This window comes from Protopterus annectens, chromosome 7.part0 (genome assembly GCF_019279795.1).
Source record: "Protopterus annectens isolate FY-2018-M chromosome 7.part0, PAN1.0, whole genome shotgun sequence".
Taxonomy (NCBI): Eukaryota; Metazoa; Chordata; order Ceratodontiformes; family Protopteridae; genus Protopterus; species Protopterus annectens.
Genome location: NC_056739.1, coordinates 1178582368 through 1178601199, shown reverse-complemented (window position 1 = coordinate 1178601199; position 18832 = coordinate 1178582368). Strand labels below are relative to the sequence as shown.

The window sequence follows — 18832 nt, the reverse complement described above, 5'->3', positions numbered from 1 at the left end:
CTGAACTTTGTGTCTAGTGTCAAGATACAAGCTTGAAGGACAGAAGACTCGACTACTCAATCAGATTTCCATACCATCTACCTTTACAGGTTGTGTCTGCTGTACTCTACTTGGGCTATAAACAGAATGCACAGTTGTACTACCAAGTGCTTTCATTTGGATTTCATATTTAGCATTGGGCTAGGCAAACAAAGCAGGTGGACCTGCAAGTGGGAAAATTAAAAGAAAAGCTTAAAACTAGATTACAGCCTCAGTAAAGAACACGGACCATCAGTATCACTTTTAAGATAGCGTTCCCATACATAAACGCACACAAGTGTGTGTGTATAATTGTGTGTGTGTGTATGTATGTATATATACACACACACAGCCTTTACAACTTAGCTTTTTTTAATGCAGAGGACTTCAGTTACCTTACCTTTCCAAGCTGTTGGTGCACACTGATGTTGTACATCATTATAATTCCATCCACAATTTCCAAAAGGGACTTCTCTGTAATCGGCTGCTCTGATTCATCAGAGGGGCGACCAAGCAGCAACCCATCACTACCATTAGTACCTTCAACTGAAAACACATAGAATACACCACATTAGCTGCAATAATCTGCTTCAAATGCAAGGCATAAAAGAAGAAAATCTTATGTAAGATATACATGAGCAAGCACAGTACAGTCAAATATCATTTAAGTACCTGTAAAATAAACATTCAGTCTGTGTATTAAATTAATTACTTCAGTTTATCTTATTTCAAATTTGTTAAATGGGCAAAAGTAAAGTAAAGTAGTCTGAGGACCCTTTTTCAGCCTTGACACGGACTGATAAGTACAAACTGCAAAAACTGTGTTAGCAGACAGAAGTATGACACAAAAACTGAGCATATAAACAGAAATAGGAAACACGAAAAATAAATATATCAGCAAAAGGAAAAGTGGCACAAGATGCAAAAGGGTGCATTACAAATAATTCACTAGTAAAAATATATACAAGTGCAGGGACAACAAATGTGCATGTGAATAAACATAGCATCAACAGTGGGGCACAACACAGGCATACTTGACAGTTACTTGCATTATACAGTGAAATAGATCACAGATGACATGCTCTGTTACTATTACAGCATACACATAAGTACATGTATATGTATATAAAACAGTTGTCTAGAAGCTGCATGTCCTATAACTTTAATATCTGCTACTGACAGTTTAGTTTCTTTGTGATGCCACAAACAGAATAAGCACTATTATGTCAGAGATAAAACGTCAAAATTACTTTATGTTAATGCAGACCCACCACATTTTAACCTCTTTGTAGCTTACTATATTCCAGAGGACTGCCCCCAAACAACTGACTGCTTTTCGCTGCTTGTATATAAATGCCTATCTTCACATTAGTTCAACATTTTTTAAAGAAATTTTTAAAGAATGCTACTGGTATAATTATCTACAAAATATTATTAGACAGGGCTTCTACCCTCAAAGGCAAAGAAGCAAACACATCCTGATTTTTAATGAAAGCATTCAGTTTTAAAGTCCTTTTCATATGCCTTAATATATAAAAATGAATTAAAAAGATCACCTTTATACAGAATTATATGCTCCTTTTTAGGCCTACAGTCACAGCAATTTTACTATTTTTGATACATTTTTTTTATTTCATACACTGAAGAGATTTGAAAGACTGACTTGTGATTTCAACTGAAAGTGGTGTAGATGTTGGCAGTCTGTCCATTTAATCTCAACTTCAAATAACTATATCTGTCTACTCCGAGATACTGTTATGAAATTTTCAGGACAAAACCCCTAGATGGTTAGAAATGGAAGATCTTATAGCCTGCAGGTCACAAATTCCCATGCAACAGTGGGAGAGAAGAAGAAGCCATTACAGTGCAGCAGATGGAGTTTTCTCCTATGCTCTAATTTCCCAGATGATGGGCTAATGCCACCAAAGTGGCATGCAAGGGAACCATGAAGAAAATGCCCCCACCAAAATAATGGTATGCCCCACTTTGTCCAATCAGCTACAGCAGTACCAGGTCATATCATGGCACCAATATTACCACTGGCACTCATGACATTGTCTACATCTCCCACTGGCACATTCCCACACATTCAACACATGGAATACAGAAGCAGGTATTTCCTCATCATTCCCAATCAAGGAAAGCAGATATCAGGATTGCAGTTATGTACATGCCTGTTGCAACAGGTAAATTATACATATCTTCCTACAACATTTAAAATGACAAATAATGAAGGAACATACAAGCATGAAAATCCTCAGAGCATTCTTGTCCCAGTGGACATTCAGACAAGCTAGGGTCTATATTATAAGATCGATGGTTGAAAACATCGAACACCATATGGTCGATGTCTTCAAACATCGAACCTATAAAAACAACAACAACAAAAAAAGAAAAAAGTACCCTAATGGGTTTAAGCAGGGGAACAAGCACCCCTACACCCCCCGCTACTTAAATATACCAACGCCGAGACCGTACTACATTGCAGTAAATGAAAAACTCCCCTTACAGAGATTTCGTTTATACGTTCAATGTTGTGCGCGTTTGCTATTCTTGTGTCGACAATATCAGTTTCGATATTGTCGGCTTTCGAGAATATGATATAGATCTGACAAGCTATAATCAGGCTAGACTTAGGCAAAGTAAAATACAGAGGGGAAAGGACAGGCAAAATAGGGATTCTACCCTGGCAAAAGGAAAAATTAGAAGAGGAAAAAGGGGTATACACTGCAACAGTGATCTATCTGAACATCTACTGCTATGGTAAGTTCTTACACAGCTCTACTATGTTCATCTTTACATCTCTATTGCAGTAATACCAACAGATGGGACAATACGAAAAGTTTTAAGAAAACTCTTAAAGAATGATTTTGGGAAATATAGTCCTGGCTCTAGAAAAAAAAAAGAAGTTATGTCTTACCATAACATTCCATCTGTGTTGTTGATCTTCGTTCATTCATTACTGATGGGTTTATTGGTTCCGTCCTCGGAAACGAGCCGGCCAAATATCAAGCTTGCGTCGGACAAAAACTCTCGAGCCAAGGTCCTACACAGATTGCTCCCTGTTACCTCAGATCGAGTTTGCAAGTTGATAGATAAAAGTAGAGGCTACCTCTGGTCATAACAGACATACAATAAAGGAGTATATGAGATCAACCAGGAACCTCCAGATGGGGGACAGAGGGTGGGAAGTAATGAATGAACTAAGATCAACAACACAGATGGAACGTTATGGTAAGACACAACTTCTTTATCTGATGTTGTTAATCTTCGTTCATTTCTTACTGATGGGACAGAGTCCCCAGCTACCTGTATCCCTGGGTAGCCCTTGTGGAAGGACATTCCTGAGCACCATGGAGCCAAAAACAGCTCTACCTCTGGAGGCCAAGTCCAATTTGCAATGAAGAATAAAGGTACAACATTTAGCCCAAGTCGCAGCTGAGCAAATATCACTGAGAGAAGCCTTAGCATGGAAAGCTGCTGAAGCTGCCATAGATCTTGTAGAATGTGCTTTCACTCTGTGAGGCAAAGTGACGTTGTTTTTGTTGTAGATAAAGGTAATACAATTTCTCAACCATGAAGCCAATGTAACTTTTGAGGCAGGATGACCTTGTCTAGATCCAGAAAAGGCCAGAAACAGTTGGTCTGATTTATGGGAAGATTTTATTATGTCCAGATAAAAACATAATTGATTATGAACATCCAAGGAGTGCAGGCAATACTATCCCTTGTTAGAGTGGCTAGGAAAGAACACTGGGAGATAAATAAATTGGTTGATAGACTTCTCTGACACCACTTTTGGTAAAAAGGAAGAATTCGATTTCAGTGATACCCTATCCTTATGGAAGATAAGACAGGGAGGTTTAATGCATAAGGCTTGAAGTTCTGACAGGCATCTGGCTGATGTGATAGCAATCAGAAAACAAAGTTTTCCAAGACAGATATTTCACATCACATGTAGACACAGGTTCAAGGGGGGGGGGTTAGCGCTTGCAGAACTAATGCCAAACCCCAGGGTTGTACCGGTTCTCTAAAGGGAAGTTTTAGGTGGATAACCCCCTTCAAGAAGGTTTTACAGAATCTATGTGACGTAAGTGAAGAATCCTGAAAAACAATGTGGAAATTTGAGATGGCAGCTAAATGCACATGAATAGTTGAGGCAGACACCCCAGAGTGGAAAAGATGTGATAAGTAATCCAAAACCACCAAAACTGGGGCTGACAAGGGGTCCACTTGTTTATTTGCTGCCCATAGAGAGAACCTTTTCTATTTATTAAGATAGATTAGTCTGGTAGACGATTTATGAGATGCAATAAGAATACTGCACACAGGGGACGAGAGGTTTTCCTGCCTGGCAATCATTGGAAGTGGAGAAACCAAGCTGTCAGTTTCAGGGTTGTTAGATTGGGGTGAGTCAGACCCTGCAGATGGAAAATCAGCATTGGGGATGGATTGAGGATCCACGGTTGATCTAGCAGGTGAGGCCAAAGGAAGGGAACCAGACCTGTCGAGGCCAATATGGAGCAATGAGGATCACTTTGCTCTTCAACTGTCGTGCTTTCCTCAGAAATTGGGAAATGAAGGAAAGAGGAGGATAAGCATAAAGTAGACCCGAGGGCCAAGCGTGGACTACAGCGTCTCTCGGTGACTGTCCCCGAGGAGGGGATCAAGGCAAAATAGTTGCACTTGTAGTTGGTTGGGGAGGCAAATAGGTTGCAGCAAGGCTGGCCCCAGCAGATGAAGATTCTTGCCACTATCACAGGATTGAGGCACCATTCATGAGGTTGCAGAATGCACCTGCTCAATTTGTCCACTATCACGTTGGAGCTCCCAGGAATGTGCATTGCAATTAGAAAGCGATTGGAAGGTATTGCCCATTGCCACATTCTCAAGGCCTCTCAGCATAATGGGTAAGATCTGGTGCCCTCTTGTTTGTTGATGTACCAGATCACTGATATGTTGTCTGACTGGATAGCAACAGTCCCTGACAGAAGGATGGAATGAAATGCTTGCAACGCTAGTAGCACCGCCCTTAGTTCCAGGACACTGATATGCAAAAGGGCCTCTGTCTCCGACCAGGTGCCTTGGACCAAGTTTCCCTGACATAGTCCCCCCCAGCCCATCAGGGAGGTGTCCGTGGTCACCGTGGCTATAGGTTGATGGGGGCTGAAGGGGCAAGATCATTGTTGGGGATTTCGAGAGGTCCACCAGGGTAAATCTTGCTTGCATCTCTGAATTGCACTTATCTGAAAAGACAAAGAATGTTGTAGAGGGTACCACTGAGTGAGAAGTAGCTACTGAAGGAGCCTCATGTGGAATCTGGCAAGAGGAACAATGGTGCTCGAGGCTGCCATTGACCCCAAGAGTTATAGTATAGCTTGAGCGGGAGATTTGTGGTGACAGAGCAGCGGCTGAACCTGTTGCCTTATTCTTTGAAGCCAGTGGTCTGGAAGAGATGCTGTGCAATTTCTCATGCCCAACAGAACTCAGATGAATTCCAGAGACTGAGCTGGGGTCGTGTTGGACATCTCCCAGTTGATAGTGATTCCCAGGCTTTGTGCTGTGAGGAGAGTGTAGTGCAGGTTTTCTTCCAGCAGACGCTTGGTGGAGGCAGTGAGGGCCCAGTTGTCTAGATATGAAAATACCTGGAATCCTTGAAGTCGCAAGTGAGCGATAACCACTGCCATGCATTTGGTGAACACTCTGGGGGCTGTAGAGAGACCGAAGGGCAGAGCTCGAACTTGGTAGTGACTGGCTCTTATGTGTAAGTGGTGGTATCTTCTTGAGTGTTTTTCCATTTTTATGTGGTAATATGCATCTTGAAGATCTGCAGAGGACATCCAATCGTCTTCTTCCAGGACAGGAAAAATAGACTAAACCGTGACCATCTGGAATTTCTCTTGCAAATTTGTTCAGTGTGCTGAGATCCAGAATTGGTCTCCAGTCCCGTCTTTTTTGGCACTAAAAAGAATCATGAGTAAAACCTGGATCCTATCAGGTCTGGGGGGACTGCCTGGATGACTCTCCTTTGTAACAGCTTTTTGATTTCATGTGCTGCTGCTTCCCTTTGACTGGGTGGAACGTCGGGTAATACTCTGCATGGGACTGGACAAAGAAGGAAGGGGATGCAATAATCTCTGGATAATATCCGTTGTACCAAAGAGTCGGTGGTTATATTTCACCAGGCAGCGGGGTATAAGGAAAAATGACCCCCGACCGCTTCCAGAGATGAGCAATCGAGCAATGCTTCAGGGTCGTTGATAGGGTTGGCCAGAGAACAAATTTGTGGAACCCCGGTTTCACTGACCTCCTCTGCCCCGAAAGGGGCATCTTCCATTGGAGTTTCCCCCTCTGCCTCTAGGGGAGAACTCGGAACGTGCATCATGCAAAGAGCCCTGTGATTTTCTGTGCCACATCTTCCCACTCCTCTGATTTCTAGAGCAGAATCGTTGAGGAGTGGAGTGTCCGACACCAACAGCAGATAGGGTCTTGCCATCTTGTTTGCACCTTGCCAGCATATCTTTCACTTTACAGCCAAACAAAGAAGTGGCCTCGATGAGGGCATTCATGAAGGAAGCCTTAAAAGAGTCCACAAAGTCATAAAGGCGCATTCAGGCATGTCATCTGGTGACTATACCCATGCCTGCCTCTCTAGCCACTCCTTCTGTTGCGTGAGAAATAAGATGCATTGAAGAATTGGAAATGGACTCTAGGGTGGCTATCTGAAAAGCCACGTTGTCACAGACCTCATCAGAAACAGATCCTGCCAAGTTTTCAGTGAGCTGGTTGATAAGATCCCTCTGAAGCCTGGCAAAGTGTGCCAAATAGTTCAAAGATCTTACGGTGAAGGTCGATGAAGCAAACACACACTTCCCTAGTCTATTGCCTGGGAGTCCTTGTTGGGTGGATGGACAGTTTGACTCTCTTCTGCTAAATCCTTCCAAGTTACAGCCGCCACCACCATAGCATCTACTGGAAGACCTTGTGACCAATGTGGGTGCTCAGCTAGGGGCGAATATTTTATCTGGTCCCCTTGGTATCACTTCCAGGGTGTCAGGAGCCTTCCATGCTCTCTGGACGAGTTCATCGGCCGGCGGGGTGACCCAGGAGGTAGGGGACTGGGCAAGAAAAGCCTGCAGGAATACGGATTTAAGGACTTCCAGTCACCCCTCTAAGGATCTTAAGGATGTCACCAAAGGACACCATCAGAGAGTGACCATGGGGACTCTTCCCTGTCATCAAAATCCATATCTTCAGTCAATGACTCCTCAGTGAAGTCCATGTGCTTCCTCTTGCAGGATGCTTTGCGGGATACTTCCTCAGTGGGAGGTTCTGGGAAAGACTGCAAAGAGGGGGTCTCCTGAGGAGGAGAAATCTGAGGCCCTTGCGCCCGGTGGTTGTGGCCTGTGACAGTTGCGGCACAGAGGGGGGAAGAGGAATCCGACATGTGGGGTTTGCAAGCGGAGGCAAGCACCCTATCCATGGCCTGGAAGGCCAGCCCACCAAAGGAGGGATGGGAGCTAGGAACCGAGCACGACAACCTTGGAACTAGGATCACACCCCTCCCAGACGAGCCGACCCCCAGACCAGGAGTCTCAAGAGGACTGAGAACCACGAGAGGGAAAGGATTCCTGGAGGGTGTCACAGAAAAATCGGCTTGGAACCAGGAATGCCCTTCCCCACGGCACAGCCAGTGGCCTGAGAAGAGCCTGATGCCCAGTGCACTGAGGGCCACAAGGACGACTCCGGTTCCAAACTGAGATCCATTATTGGAGTCGGAGGAAGGGAAGCTGCTGTTGGAGTAATAGGCTTCAAAACTTGGGTAGAAGTCGGAGGAGTGTACCTTGGAGTTTGAGGAGATATACATTTACCTGAAGGAGAGAACGTGGACTTCGACGGGTGAGAGAGACCTCTGGCCAAAAGCAGCTGGTCAACAAGCCGCAACACATCTTGTTCAGAGAGGCTCCTGGTTGACCTCATAGAGAGAGTTGATGGTGATTCTGGCCTTTCTAGAAAAGGACTATATTGACTACCAGCGAATGGATCCAAGGCAGGAGAATCCTTGGTCCTTGCTAATTTGAGAGGTGCAGCGCCTGGAACGGAGGATTTCTGCACCGAAGAAAACGGTGTGGAAGTAGTCTGCGCTGACGTTAGCGCCATAGAAGTTGAAGGTGTCTGCACCATAAAGGCAAAAGTCTGCCTCGATGGGTACGGTGCCATTGAGGAAAGTGTCTGCACTGGTAATAAGGACGGTCCAGAGAAGGACTGCACTGAAGAACATGGTGCCGAAAATGTCTGCACCGTGGAGGACAGAAACGTCATACTCGGAGCCGAAGGGGATTGTACCAACAGGGCCTAAGGGGATTGTACCTGCATGGATGGTGCCAGTAAGGGCTGCAACGGAACTGTCAGAGCCATAGTTGTCTGCACCGGGAACTCTGGTGCCGGTGTTGATAAGGAAGACATGGCTGGAGCCAGAATCATTTGGGCGGTGCAGAGCCTGGAGCCGACAGGGTCACAGGTGGCAATGCCGAAGTAGCAATCAATTTCACATTCTTATGAGTCGACTCCCTACGATCTCCAGAGGGAGAAGAAAGGAGCGACCTCGATGAGGAAGTGGAAAAACATCTCTTACGGGTTTTAACAGGAGGGGGTGAGCCCTCTGACCCAGAAACAGCCTCAGAGAAAGGAGATTTGAGAAGACCTTTCAATATTAATTTATTCTTCCTATCGTTAAGAGTCCTGGTCAAAAAATGTTTACAAATCCCACATGGGGGATCCACAGTAAGGTGGGAAACATTTAGACAGTAGACACATACGTCACGCCCATCGGAAAGCGGTAACTTACAGCCAAAATCCTTACACTGCTTAAAGCCAATGCTACTTTTCTTATTCGACATAATGATGTGGAGAAGAACAGTACCAAAAAGAAGAGGAAAGGCTACCCAAAAGGGTAAGGAGAGAAAAGGAAGGATTACCAACGATGGTAATGAAGAATTACCTCAGAGGTAAGAAAAGGGGAATAAAGTGAAAAAGACTAAAGGGAGAGAGTCTAAAGTATACGATAGGATAAGAAAATATTAGTAGAAACTATTTGAAAATCTTTAAAGTAAGAACAACATATAAAAGTTTCAAAAAAATATACACTTAGCTGAGATAGTGGCTTCACACGGCTGTACAGCAACGTGGCAAACAAGATCTGAGGTAACAGGGAGCAGATCATTCTGGGTAAGACCTTGGTTCGAGAGTTTTTGGCTTATGCGAACTTGATATTTGGCCTGCTCAGTTCCGAGGACGGAACCGATAACCCATCAGTAAGGAATGAACGAAGATTAACATCATCAGATCATTAATTTTGTAATGCTTGGTTAAGGTGTGGATGGAAGACCAAGTAGTTGCTTCTAATATGGATTTGGAATCAACTCATTTGAAGACAGCCCATGAAGATGCTACAACTCTTGTGGAGTGACATTTAAAACACCCTTGTAGTAGAGATCTACCATGGAAAGAATAGCAGAAACAAATACTAATAGAAATCCATCAAGAAATGGTCTATTTGGCAATGGGAGTCTTTATTTTTACCCTCAAAGGAAATAAATGATCAGATTTTCTAATCTGGTATTGCTCAAGTAAAATCTCAACTGCCTGTGCACATCTAACAAATGAATTCTTTCTCACTTATTTTGAGAGTTAGGAAAATGCAGGAAGGTAATTAGAGTGATGCATTTTAGGCATAAATGATAATTAGTTCTAAGGAAGATCATGTCCTTATTGGAAAGCAAGAAAGGATGGAATAGACATGAAGACTTGTAATTCAATGGCTTAGATTTTTGCAGATGTTTAAGATACACAGAAAAACTGTTTTCCACATGCAAAATTTTAAAGATGCAGTGGAAGCAGATTCAAAAGATGGCAAAGCCATATCTCAAGGAGTGTATAGGATACCTTTTAAAAACAGCCTGACCTAAAAGCATAAAATAAGATGTGGATTTAAAAGTATACAAGCAGAAATGACTGACAAATATACCTTAATTGAGATATATGCCAGGACAGGATTGAGCAGCTCACACAGATATTTGTATGTATTGTATTACTGCTTGGGAGGGATCTAATCTTCTTTTCTTGAACCAAACAAAAAATCTTTTTTCATTTTGAAATGTATAATTTTTCTACTTATAAGTTTTCTAGCCTCCTTTACTAACTGTGGTGCCTCCTCTACATAAAAATGCCTAAAAGGAATTAAACATGCATCATCCACACCGTGAAACTGAGTCTTCATGTTTGGTGAATTAGTACATCCTTTTGCTATGTGAGCAACTCCATCCTGGGAGGAAATGTGTGGTGAGTGCCCCTGGCTAAGTGGGAAAGAAGAACCACCAATACTATATCTGTGTCAAAAGGGAGTCATCAGGAAAATTGTATGACTTCCTTCTGAATCTTCAGGATGACCTTTTGGACAAGAGGAAAGTGTGTGTGTGTGTGTGGGGGGGGGGGGGGCATAGAGAAAGTTCCCTTTCCACAGCAAGGAGAAAGGTATGCATTCTCCAGGCTTCTTTGCAGGGTGGGTCTTGCAACAACATTCTGAGCTGATGGTTCAGAATTCACTAAGTCAGAAAATATCAAAAAAGAGGGAGGGTCCCCAATGGGATAGTTGGTTATACCTTATAGAGACAATTGGATGCTTTCATACAACTGACAGTTGCAGATGAAATCTGAATGACAGCAAGAAAGTTCTGAGGAATTATGCAGTTGTACATTTCCTTACATAATAGCATTCAGTCATTGTGATTAGATCACAGGTCAGACGTATTGTGTATGAGTAAGGACCTCTTCAGCTTTAGCATACTTCTAAATTAAAAGGCTTCATCATAATCACAAAACACATAGGAAATTGAACATTTCTAGAACAAACTACACAACAAAAACAGTATGATCAAATACCACCAATAAAGATTATCTCACTCTATTTTGTTTCTGCTTCAAAATGCAACTGATGGGCACACAATCATTTCATTCTGGTGGTCTAAAAGCAGTTAATTCCAGCTGTCAAAATAGTCAAGTAAATTATTTTGCCTATCATCCACTCTACCACAGTACTGAACCCTCTTCTGACATAAAAAAATAAAAACTTATTAAATTTCAAACAAGACTGTGTTTTGTCAGAGCATTGTAGCTATTTTTTTTTTTGCTCACAGCATACATGTACTAGTATACCATGTCCCTCGGCTTTCTCTCAGTCTTGCCCACACAGTAAGATGGAAGTACATTTGTATAAAATCTTACCATAACAGATATTCTTCATTTCACTGTTGCAGTATTCATAATAACTCGTGGGATCTCCTGCCAAGGACAGCCCAACACCCGGCTAGTACACAAAAGCTTTTACCTATTTCCAGTGTTGTATGCAAGACGTATGCTCCCCCCATCAGCATAGGGCATGAAGTTGATGTACAGGTGCTCCAAACTCAGAAATGAAGTGCCCCAAAAGAACTACTGACAATCTAGGAGAAAGGAGAACATGTACCTCCAGGGAGAAAAGAGACACCTAAGAAAAAGGCAAAAACTCAGCCAGCCAGATGTACTCAACAGAAAAAAAAGAAAGGGGGCATGAGGGAGGGACTGAATATTGTAACAGTGAAGACAAGGACATCTACTGTTATGATAACATTTTACACAGTTGTACTATGTCCTTCCATGTCACTACTGCAGCATTCACAACAGATGGGGACGTACAAAATCTACTGTAAGGAATAAGAATGGGAGGAGGAAGGCAAGAAGGAACAATCCACAAACCCATGAAAGACAGCCTTGGCAAATCCTGCCCTGGCTGTAGAAATGACATCCATCTTGTACTGTTTAGTCAAGGTGTGCACAGAAAACCAAGCAGCCACTTCAAGGATGGAACTGCTGTCTGAATCCTTGAAGAAAGCTCCAGAGGAAGCCACTGCCCTGGTAGAATGGGCCCAAACAGAGGCAGAAAAGCTGTTTGCCATGAAGGATATAACAAAAGAAAATGGCCTTCGAAATCCAGGAGGAGACACTTTGTTTAGAAACTGCCAAACCCAATGTCCTGGTATGAAAAGAACCAAAAATTCTTCAAATTTGCATTTGGTCTTCATCTTATCCAATTATCTGCCAGGTCTTCCAGGTGCAATATTGCAAAGAAGCAACAGCAGGCTTAAAAGCAGCCTCAATCAATTTCTCAGGAAGAAAATTAAGGTCCCAAGAGGGAACAATTGTTTTTTTTGGGCGCCTGATCAGAAGAAGCTGAGAAATGAGACAGAAGGGAAGACAGTGGATCAGGTTAATAGCTTCAAATATCTCGGAGGGGTGGCTGAGGAGAAAGAAAGTTTGAATGAAGAGGTCAAAGCTAGAATCCATGGGGCTGTAACCAAATGGCATAGAGTGTCAGGTGTAGTACATGACAAAAGAATGCCAAGGAAACTGAAAAGTAACGATACAGATTTCCACACCACAACCACTGTGGGAAGAAAGCGCTCAACTTGCACTTTTGAGAAATCAAGAGTGTCTTGATACCTACACAGTGGTTGTGGAGTGGAAATCTGTATCTTTCTTGGCAGTCTCTACTGTGTTTGGTTAAACTGAAAAGTAAGCTGTACAAAACAGTGGTGCAAACAGTACTACTGTATGGTACAGAAACCTGGGCAGTAAAGGCAGAGCAGATGAGGAAACTAGTGGTGATGGAAATGAAATGCCTGGGATGGGTGGTAGGATGCACACTGTGGGACAGATGAAGAAAAAAGGATATAAGAACAGAAGCCAAAGTAGCTCAAACTGCAAAAAAAAGATCAAAGAGAACAGATTACGGTGGTTCAGGAATATGTTCAGAAAAGCAGAAGAAATCTGGTGATGATGATTTGGGACAGACAAGAAGTAGTTAAGAGGAAACAAAGGAGTCCAGCAGTGAAGTGGATGGATTTTGTGAGAGACAATCTATGACAGTTAGGCATGAGTGTCAAAGAAGGCAGGAGTGTAGCACTGAATCGAGACAGATGGCAACAGTTAACATGAAACCATGACCCCATGTAGAAAACAGGAAAAAGAGGGTTGATGATGATGCAGAGACACCCTGTCCCTGTGAAAAAACAAAAAAGGGGAAACTGCCATCAAGGCTTGGAGTTAAGAAACTCTCTTGACACAGGTGAGGGCAACTAATAAAAAAGTCTTCCAGGTGCTGTGTTGCAAAGAAGTCTCTTCCACTTGGACGTACATGATTTTCTTTTATTGGGTTTTCTAGCCTCCTGCAGAACCCTAAGCACGTCCTCAGAAAAATGGTGATGAAAGGGGATTGAAATCCTATCACCCACAGTGTCAACTGAAGTGTGAACAAGTGAGGGTGAAGGAGAGGCCTTTTGTCTTGTGTGAGAAGATCCATTCGGTAAGAAGATAACTTGTGATGACTGCCACTGGCCAGATGAAAGAGGAGGGGGGAGCCAGTGCTGCCTGGGCCATAAGGGACTTACCAGTAAGATTCTTGTAGAGTCCTGATTGAGCTGGTATAGGACCCTGGGAAGAGAAAAAAAAGCAAAGAGGAACATTCCCTTAAAGGAAAAAGACCTGGTATCCATCTTTTAAGCCAGAGGACTTAGGACTCTGGAACAGAAGCAAGAAAGTTGTCTGTTCATAGGGGAGGCAAAAAGATCCAATTTTGGAATACTCCACTGATGAACTATGTCCAGAAATAGTTCTCTGTGAAGCATCTATTCTTGAGGTTGTGTCCTCGACCTGTGCAGAGAGTCTGTCACCAGGTTTTATTCAGAAGCAATGTAAACCACCTGAGGAGAAACGTGCTGCTGGACAGCTAGATCCTAAACCTGAAAGGTTAGTTTACAATAAAGATAATACCTTCTGCTCTTGCTGCTTGTTGATGTACTGAATGATTGTGGTGTTCTCTGTATAGACTTTCAAAGGGCCAGAGGATCAACGAAAGTGGAAGGCCTGGAAAAGCTACTTTTTATGTTGATGTAATCCCTCCACTGATGAGGGGGCCAGTGACACCGAACCATCAGACTGCTGGAAGTAGCCCCCATCCCTGATCTGAAGCATCTGTAAACAGCTCTTGACAGAGTAGAAAGCTGGAAAGGGATGCCTGGGTTGAGGGATATGTGCTGAATCCACCAATGAAGCTCAAGTTTGAGACAAGGGAGTAAGGGAATTGGAAACTCCAGAGGGTGACAATGCGGAAACATACCAACTGTAGGAACTACTGTAACTTCCTTATATGAAGCTTAGCAAAAGAAAGCATGGGAATAGTTGAAGCCATGAAACATAAAAGCCCTTAGACATTCCCTGGTAGGAATGAGAGACAGGAATTAAAGACTGGAAGCAGATTGCTAAAGACAGAACTTTGGCAGCAGGCAGAGAAGCCAGCATTGGAATAGTCTGAATCCTGCAAACCAGAAATATGTGATCTTGACAGAGGAACAGAACTGACAACTGGAGACTGATGGTGAAATCCACACCATGTATAAAGATCCTGTAGGAGCCTAAATGGAGAGAGAGCCTGAAGAAGCAGGTCTTCCATTAGGGAAATATTTGCATGTCTTGAAGTCTGCAGAAAGTTATAATTGGAGCAAGGCACTTGGTGAACACCTCTGGGACTATGGAAAAACCAAAGGGCAAAGCAGAGAATTGAAAATGAGAGGAAGAAACAGAGAAACTTAAAAACTTCCCGAACAGAGAGTAAATGGGAATATGAGATCAGCATTCTTCACATCTAAAGAAACCAAAAAGGCCTGAGGATGCAAGAGGGGAAACAGTGTCTGGAAAGTTAGCATCCTGAAGGAGGGTATCTTGCTAAATTGAATTCAGAAAGGAAAGGTCTAGAACAGGCCTCCAGGACCCCACTTTCCCAGGGACCAGAAACATACTGGAATAAAACCCTGTATCCCTTAGGACCTCTGGAATGGGATGAATGATGTCCTGATCCAGTAAACCCTACAGCACCTCCCAAAAATGGGGAATTTGGTCTGAAGGGAGTTGGGAAATACCCAAAAAGGGTGGATTTCTAGGCCATAAAGTAGCCTTAACAGTTGATGGACAGAACCAGAGTCTGTGGTAATCTGTTGCCAAACATGGAAATACAGAGAAAGTTTGAGAGATAAGGGAACCTGGTGGAAAGGAGGATAGAATGTCAGATGGAGGCAGACTTGTCCTAAAAAAGTAGGCTTTTGGGGTCTAGGCGACTGAGTTGGTTTGTCAGAAAAAAAACACTCCTAGGAACCTTCTTCCCTTTAGAGGGCTGACAAAGCTGTCTACGAACAAAAACACCATTAGCAGGATAATTTCTCTGTAACTTAGGAATGGGAGAGACAAAAGTCTCCTTAAGATCCTTCATGACCTTGCCTTGGCCTTGTAAGGTGTTAAATAAATCAGCAACTGCACAATACACATTGTACCCAATAGATAGTGGAGCTATCAAAAAAGGTACAGAAAATAATTTGAATATTTTTCACCTGGATGTTACTGTGTTTAATAAAATTGGTAACAGACCAAATATTGTCTATAGAAGAGACAAATCAATTCAGGAATTTTTGGAAAGAGGTAGAAAACAAAAAATGGAGTATAGACCTATTGGAATGGTAAAATGTGGCCATTGTGCTCAATGCCCATACATTTTAGTTAGAAATAATTTTTAAAATTAATGGCAAAAAATTCCCTGTTAAAGGCCATTTTTCATGTGAAACTAAAGCAGTGGTTTATGCAGCTATGTGTCCTTATGTACAGCATTTTATATTGGAGAAAAACAGTAGATTAAAAGACAGGATTTATGAACATTTCTTAGATATTAAGAAAAAGAAAACCAAAAATGCTCTATATAGGCATTTAAAGGAAGTGGAAAATCACAATTTGTATGGTAGATCAGATAGAAAAGGATGTTAGAGGGTACTTCACGAAAGAACATCTTGGTGCTTGTGAATTGTGATGACAGGTTCATCTTGATGCTACAATGTATCCAGGATTAAATGAAGCAGTTTCACTTAACTCCATTTTAAAGTTGAAACAATATGAAGTCTGAAAAAGTGCTTAAAGTTTTTAATGAATATTTAATCTATGGAATGTTTTAATTGATGAACAGGAAATGATACTGGTCATGTGGTTTGTATTTAGTATTATTGAAAGGTAATAATCTATGTAGTTAGTTCTGAGGACTTTTCTAGCAATTTTGCGGAATGAAAGCGCTTAACCAATTGATTGATTAAAGTTTGCTTTGTTATTTTCAAAGCATTAAAAAGTGTGATCTGTGAAGTTGCTTTTAAACCTCTTCCTTCCTCTGCATGTATTCTTCCCATAATACCCATGTTTTTTCTACACTTTTCTAAAAATCCCAATTCCAGCTGTTTTATCTCTGTTACTACATTCACGACTTCTAGTGCAGTTGGTTTAGATTTTGATTTCCTTTTCTAGTAATTGCTTTTTTGGCAGCCACCATAATTAGACTCAGCAAGGCCTTACTATGTTGAGGTGATTTCGATTCTACGTCAAAGCTCAAAAAAATAATTTCCTTAGTTATACCAGTTTGTTTACCCAGTATCTCTGATAGAGTAGTCTGCAGGGAATCTTTAAAGTCTGCCAATTCATTATACTCCCAGAAAATACATTTCCAATTAGCTTTTTCTTTCCCATCACACATCCAACATAGGTTCATAGGTAGGTACTAGGCTATCTGCCCGAGGGCATTTATAAGCCTAGCCAGAGTGTGTCGACTTTCGCCGCCCCATTAATTAATTAACTGATCCTCTGTCAAGCAGAGCCAATGAAGTGATCCCAGGAGTGTATTTTCTGTTACCCATCCACTCGTCAAGGTTTCACTTGAAGAGTGTTGGTGAGGGGCTCTGCCTAATGTAGTTTGGAATTTTGTTCCAAAGCATGGGGAGTCTCTGTGACAGGAATCTATCCGTCCAGCATGTTCTATTTATTGTTGTGGTGAGGTTTAGCTCACTAGAGCTCGTGGCTCGCAGTGACTTGGATTTGTTTAGGTGGAGCATGTCCATCAATTCTAAATTGGACATGGCTTTGTAAGTCAGGCAGAGATCACCTCTGAGTAAGTGATATGCCACTGAGTACAGCCAGAGTTTTTTCAGTCGGGCTGCATAGGACATGCGTTTGAGGGCAGTAATCCTCTTGGTGAGGTACTTTTGTGGTCTCTCCAGCTGTTGGAAGTGTCTTGTCAGGTACATGCCAAATGGGGCATTGTACTCTATGATGGGTCTGATGAGTGACGAGTAGAGGGGCACTATAACCTCTTTATTTCTAGATGTGAACCCTTTAGTAATTAGATGGGGTACATAGAAGGATTTCCTAACTACTTTGGCAATATGATTGTCAAAGGAGAGATTACTATCTACCTGGGTCCCCAGATCTCTTATTACCTCTTCTGTATTAAGGGGGCTGCCACCTATGTGGTAATTTGTGGGGTTTTGTTTTTCCCAAACAGGATGACTATGCATTTTTTTGGCATTTAGCTTGAGGCCATGACTTTGACACCAGGTGTCCGTCTCAGTAAGGCCCTTTTGGAGGATGTCCATGCCAGCCGGAGAGACAATTATGACTCCCACTTTGCAGTCATCGGCGAACTTGGTTAGCCATAGTCCTCCTGTGTTTGCCTGTACTTCTGAGAAGTATATGCCAAACAGTAAGGGTCCCAGGACCAAGCCTTGCGGGACACCACTTGTGACTGGTTTAGAGTCGGACCTGGAGCCCACTATTCTTATCGTGCGAGTTCTGTCTGTAAGCCAGTTGGCAACCCATCTCGTGACATAGGGGTTTATGTTCAGGCAGGTGAGTTTTTCTGTAATACCAGAGTGGGGAAAGGTGTCGAAAGCCTTGGCGAGGTCAAGGTAGGCTGTATGAACAACCTTTCCCTCATCTATGGCATTGGTGACTGTCTTGAAGAAGTCAACCAGTTTAATAGGCATGATCTGCACTTAACTAAGCCGAACTGAGTCGGGTCAAGTGTTTGGAGGTTCTCAATTTCTTTGTTAATGAGTTCCATGATGATGCGTTCCATAGCCTTGCAGACCAGGCTAGTCAGGCTTATGGGGCAATAGTTACCAGGGTCAGTTGTGGCCCCCCCTCCTTTGTAGAATGGAATAACTGTTGCTGTGTGCCATTCTATGGACACATAGCCTGTGGAGAGGCTGAGGTTGAACAGTGTGTTTAGGTGGGGGATTAGTTTGTTCTGTATTTCATGCAAGACGCAGCCTGGGACACAATCTGGCCCCACTGATGGTGTTTGTGGCTTTTGAAAGGGCTATTTTCACCTGTGCGTCTGCGATTTCCAGGACACTACACTTTTCCGGTATTGTTGTGGGCCCTTTTGGGGGTGAGAGGGAGGTGAAGTTTGCACTGAATCTATCTGCCAGGATGCTGGCAATATCAGTAGGTTCAGTATATTTTGTGCTATTTTGCACTAGTTCTGTGCATATCTGCGAGTTGCTACTTAGATTCTTAACATAGCTAAAGAAGGCTTTGTGGTTATCTTTTGAGTCTTTCGAAGTTGGCCTTGGATGACTTTATGAGGGACCTTAGTTTCTTATGGATACTGATCAGGGATGTCTTTCCTTCTTGGGATTTGCTTTTTTTCTGAACTAGTTTCCTCCTTCTATTGTATTGCCTGTTTATAGCAGAGGTCCACCAGACTGGTTTCCTACTCTTAGAGGAATGAGTCTTGGTTTTGCTAGGGATGGCACAATCCATGCATCCTTGTAGGTGCTCAGAGTGCATTTGTAAAGGTTTCTGCATCTTGGGCAGTGTTATGCTTCAGTGTGGGGGCTGTGAAACTTACCGCCTC

The 18832-nt window shown here is 42.7% G+C and overlaps 1 protein-coding gene across 2 annotated transcripts in view; it reads right to left on the bottom strand.

Annotated features, from left to right (window-relative positions):
• RNF123 (ring finger protein 123) overlaps positions 1 to 18832 on the bottom strand; it is a 4282987-nt gene that overhangs the window by 2583557 nt on the left and 1680598 nt on the right. For both annotated transcript variants that reach the window (XM_044077780.1, XM_044077781.1), the window contains exon 24: positions 419 to 564. In XM_044077780.1, coding sequence (XP_043933715.1) covers positions 419 to 564 — 146 coding nt within the window. The remainder of the gene's footprint in view (positions 1 to 418; positions 565 to 18832) is intronic.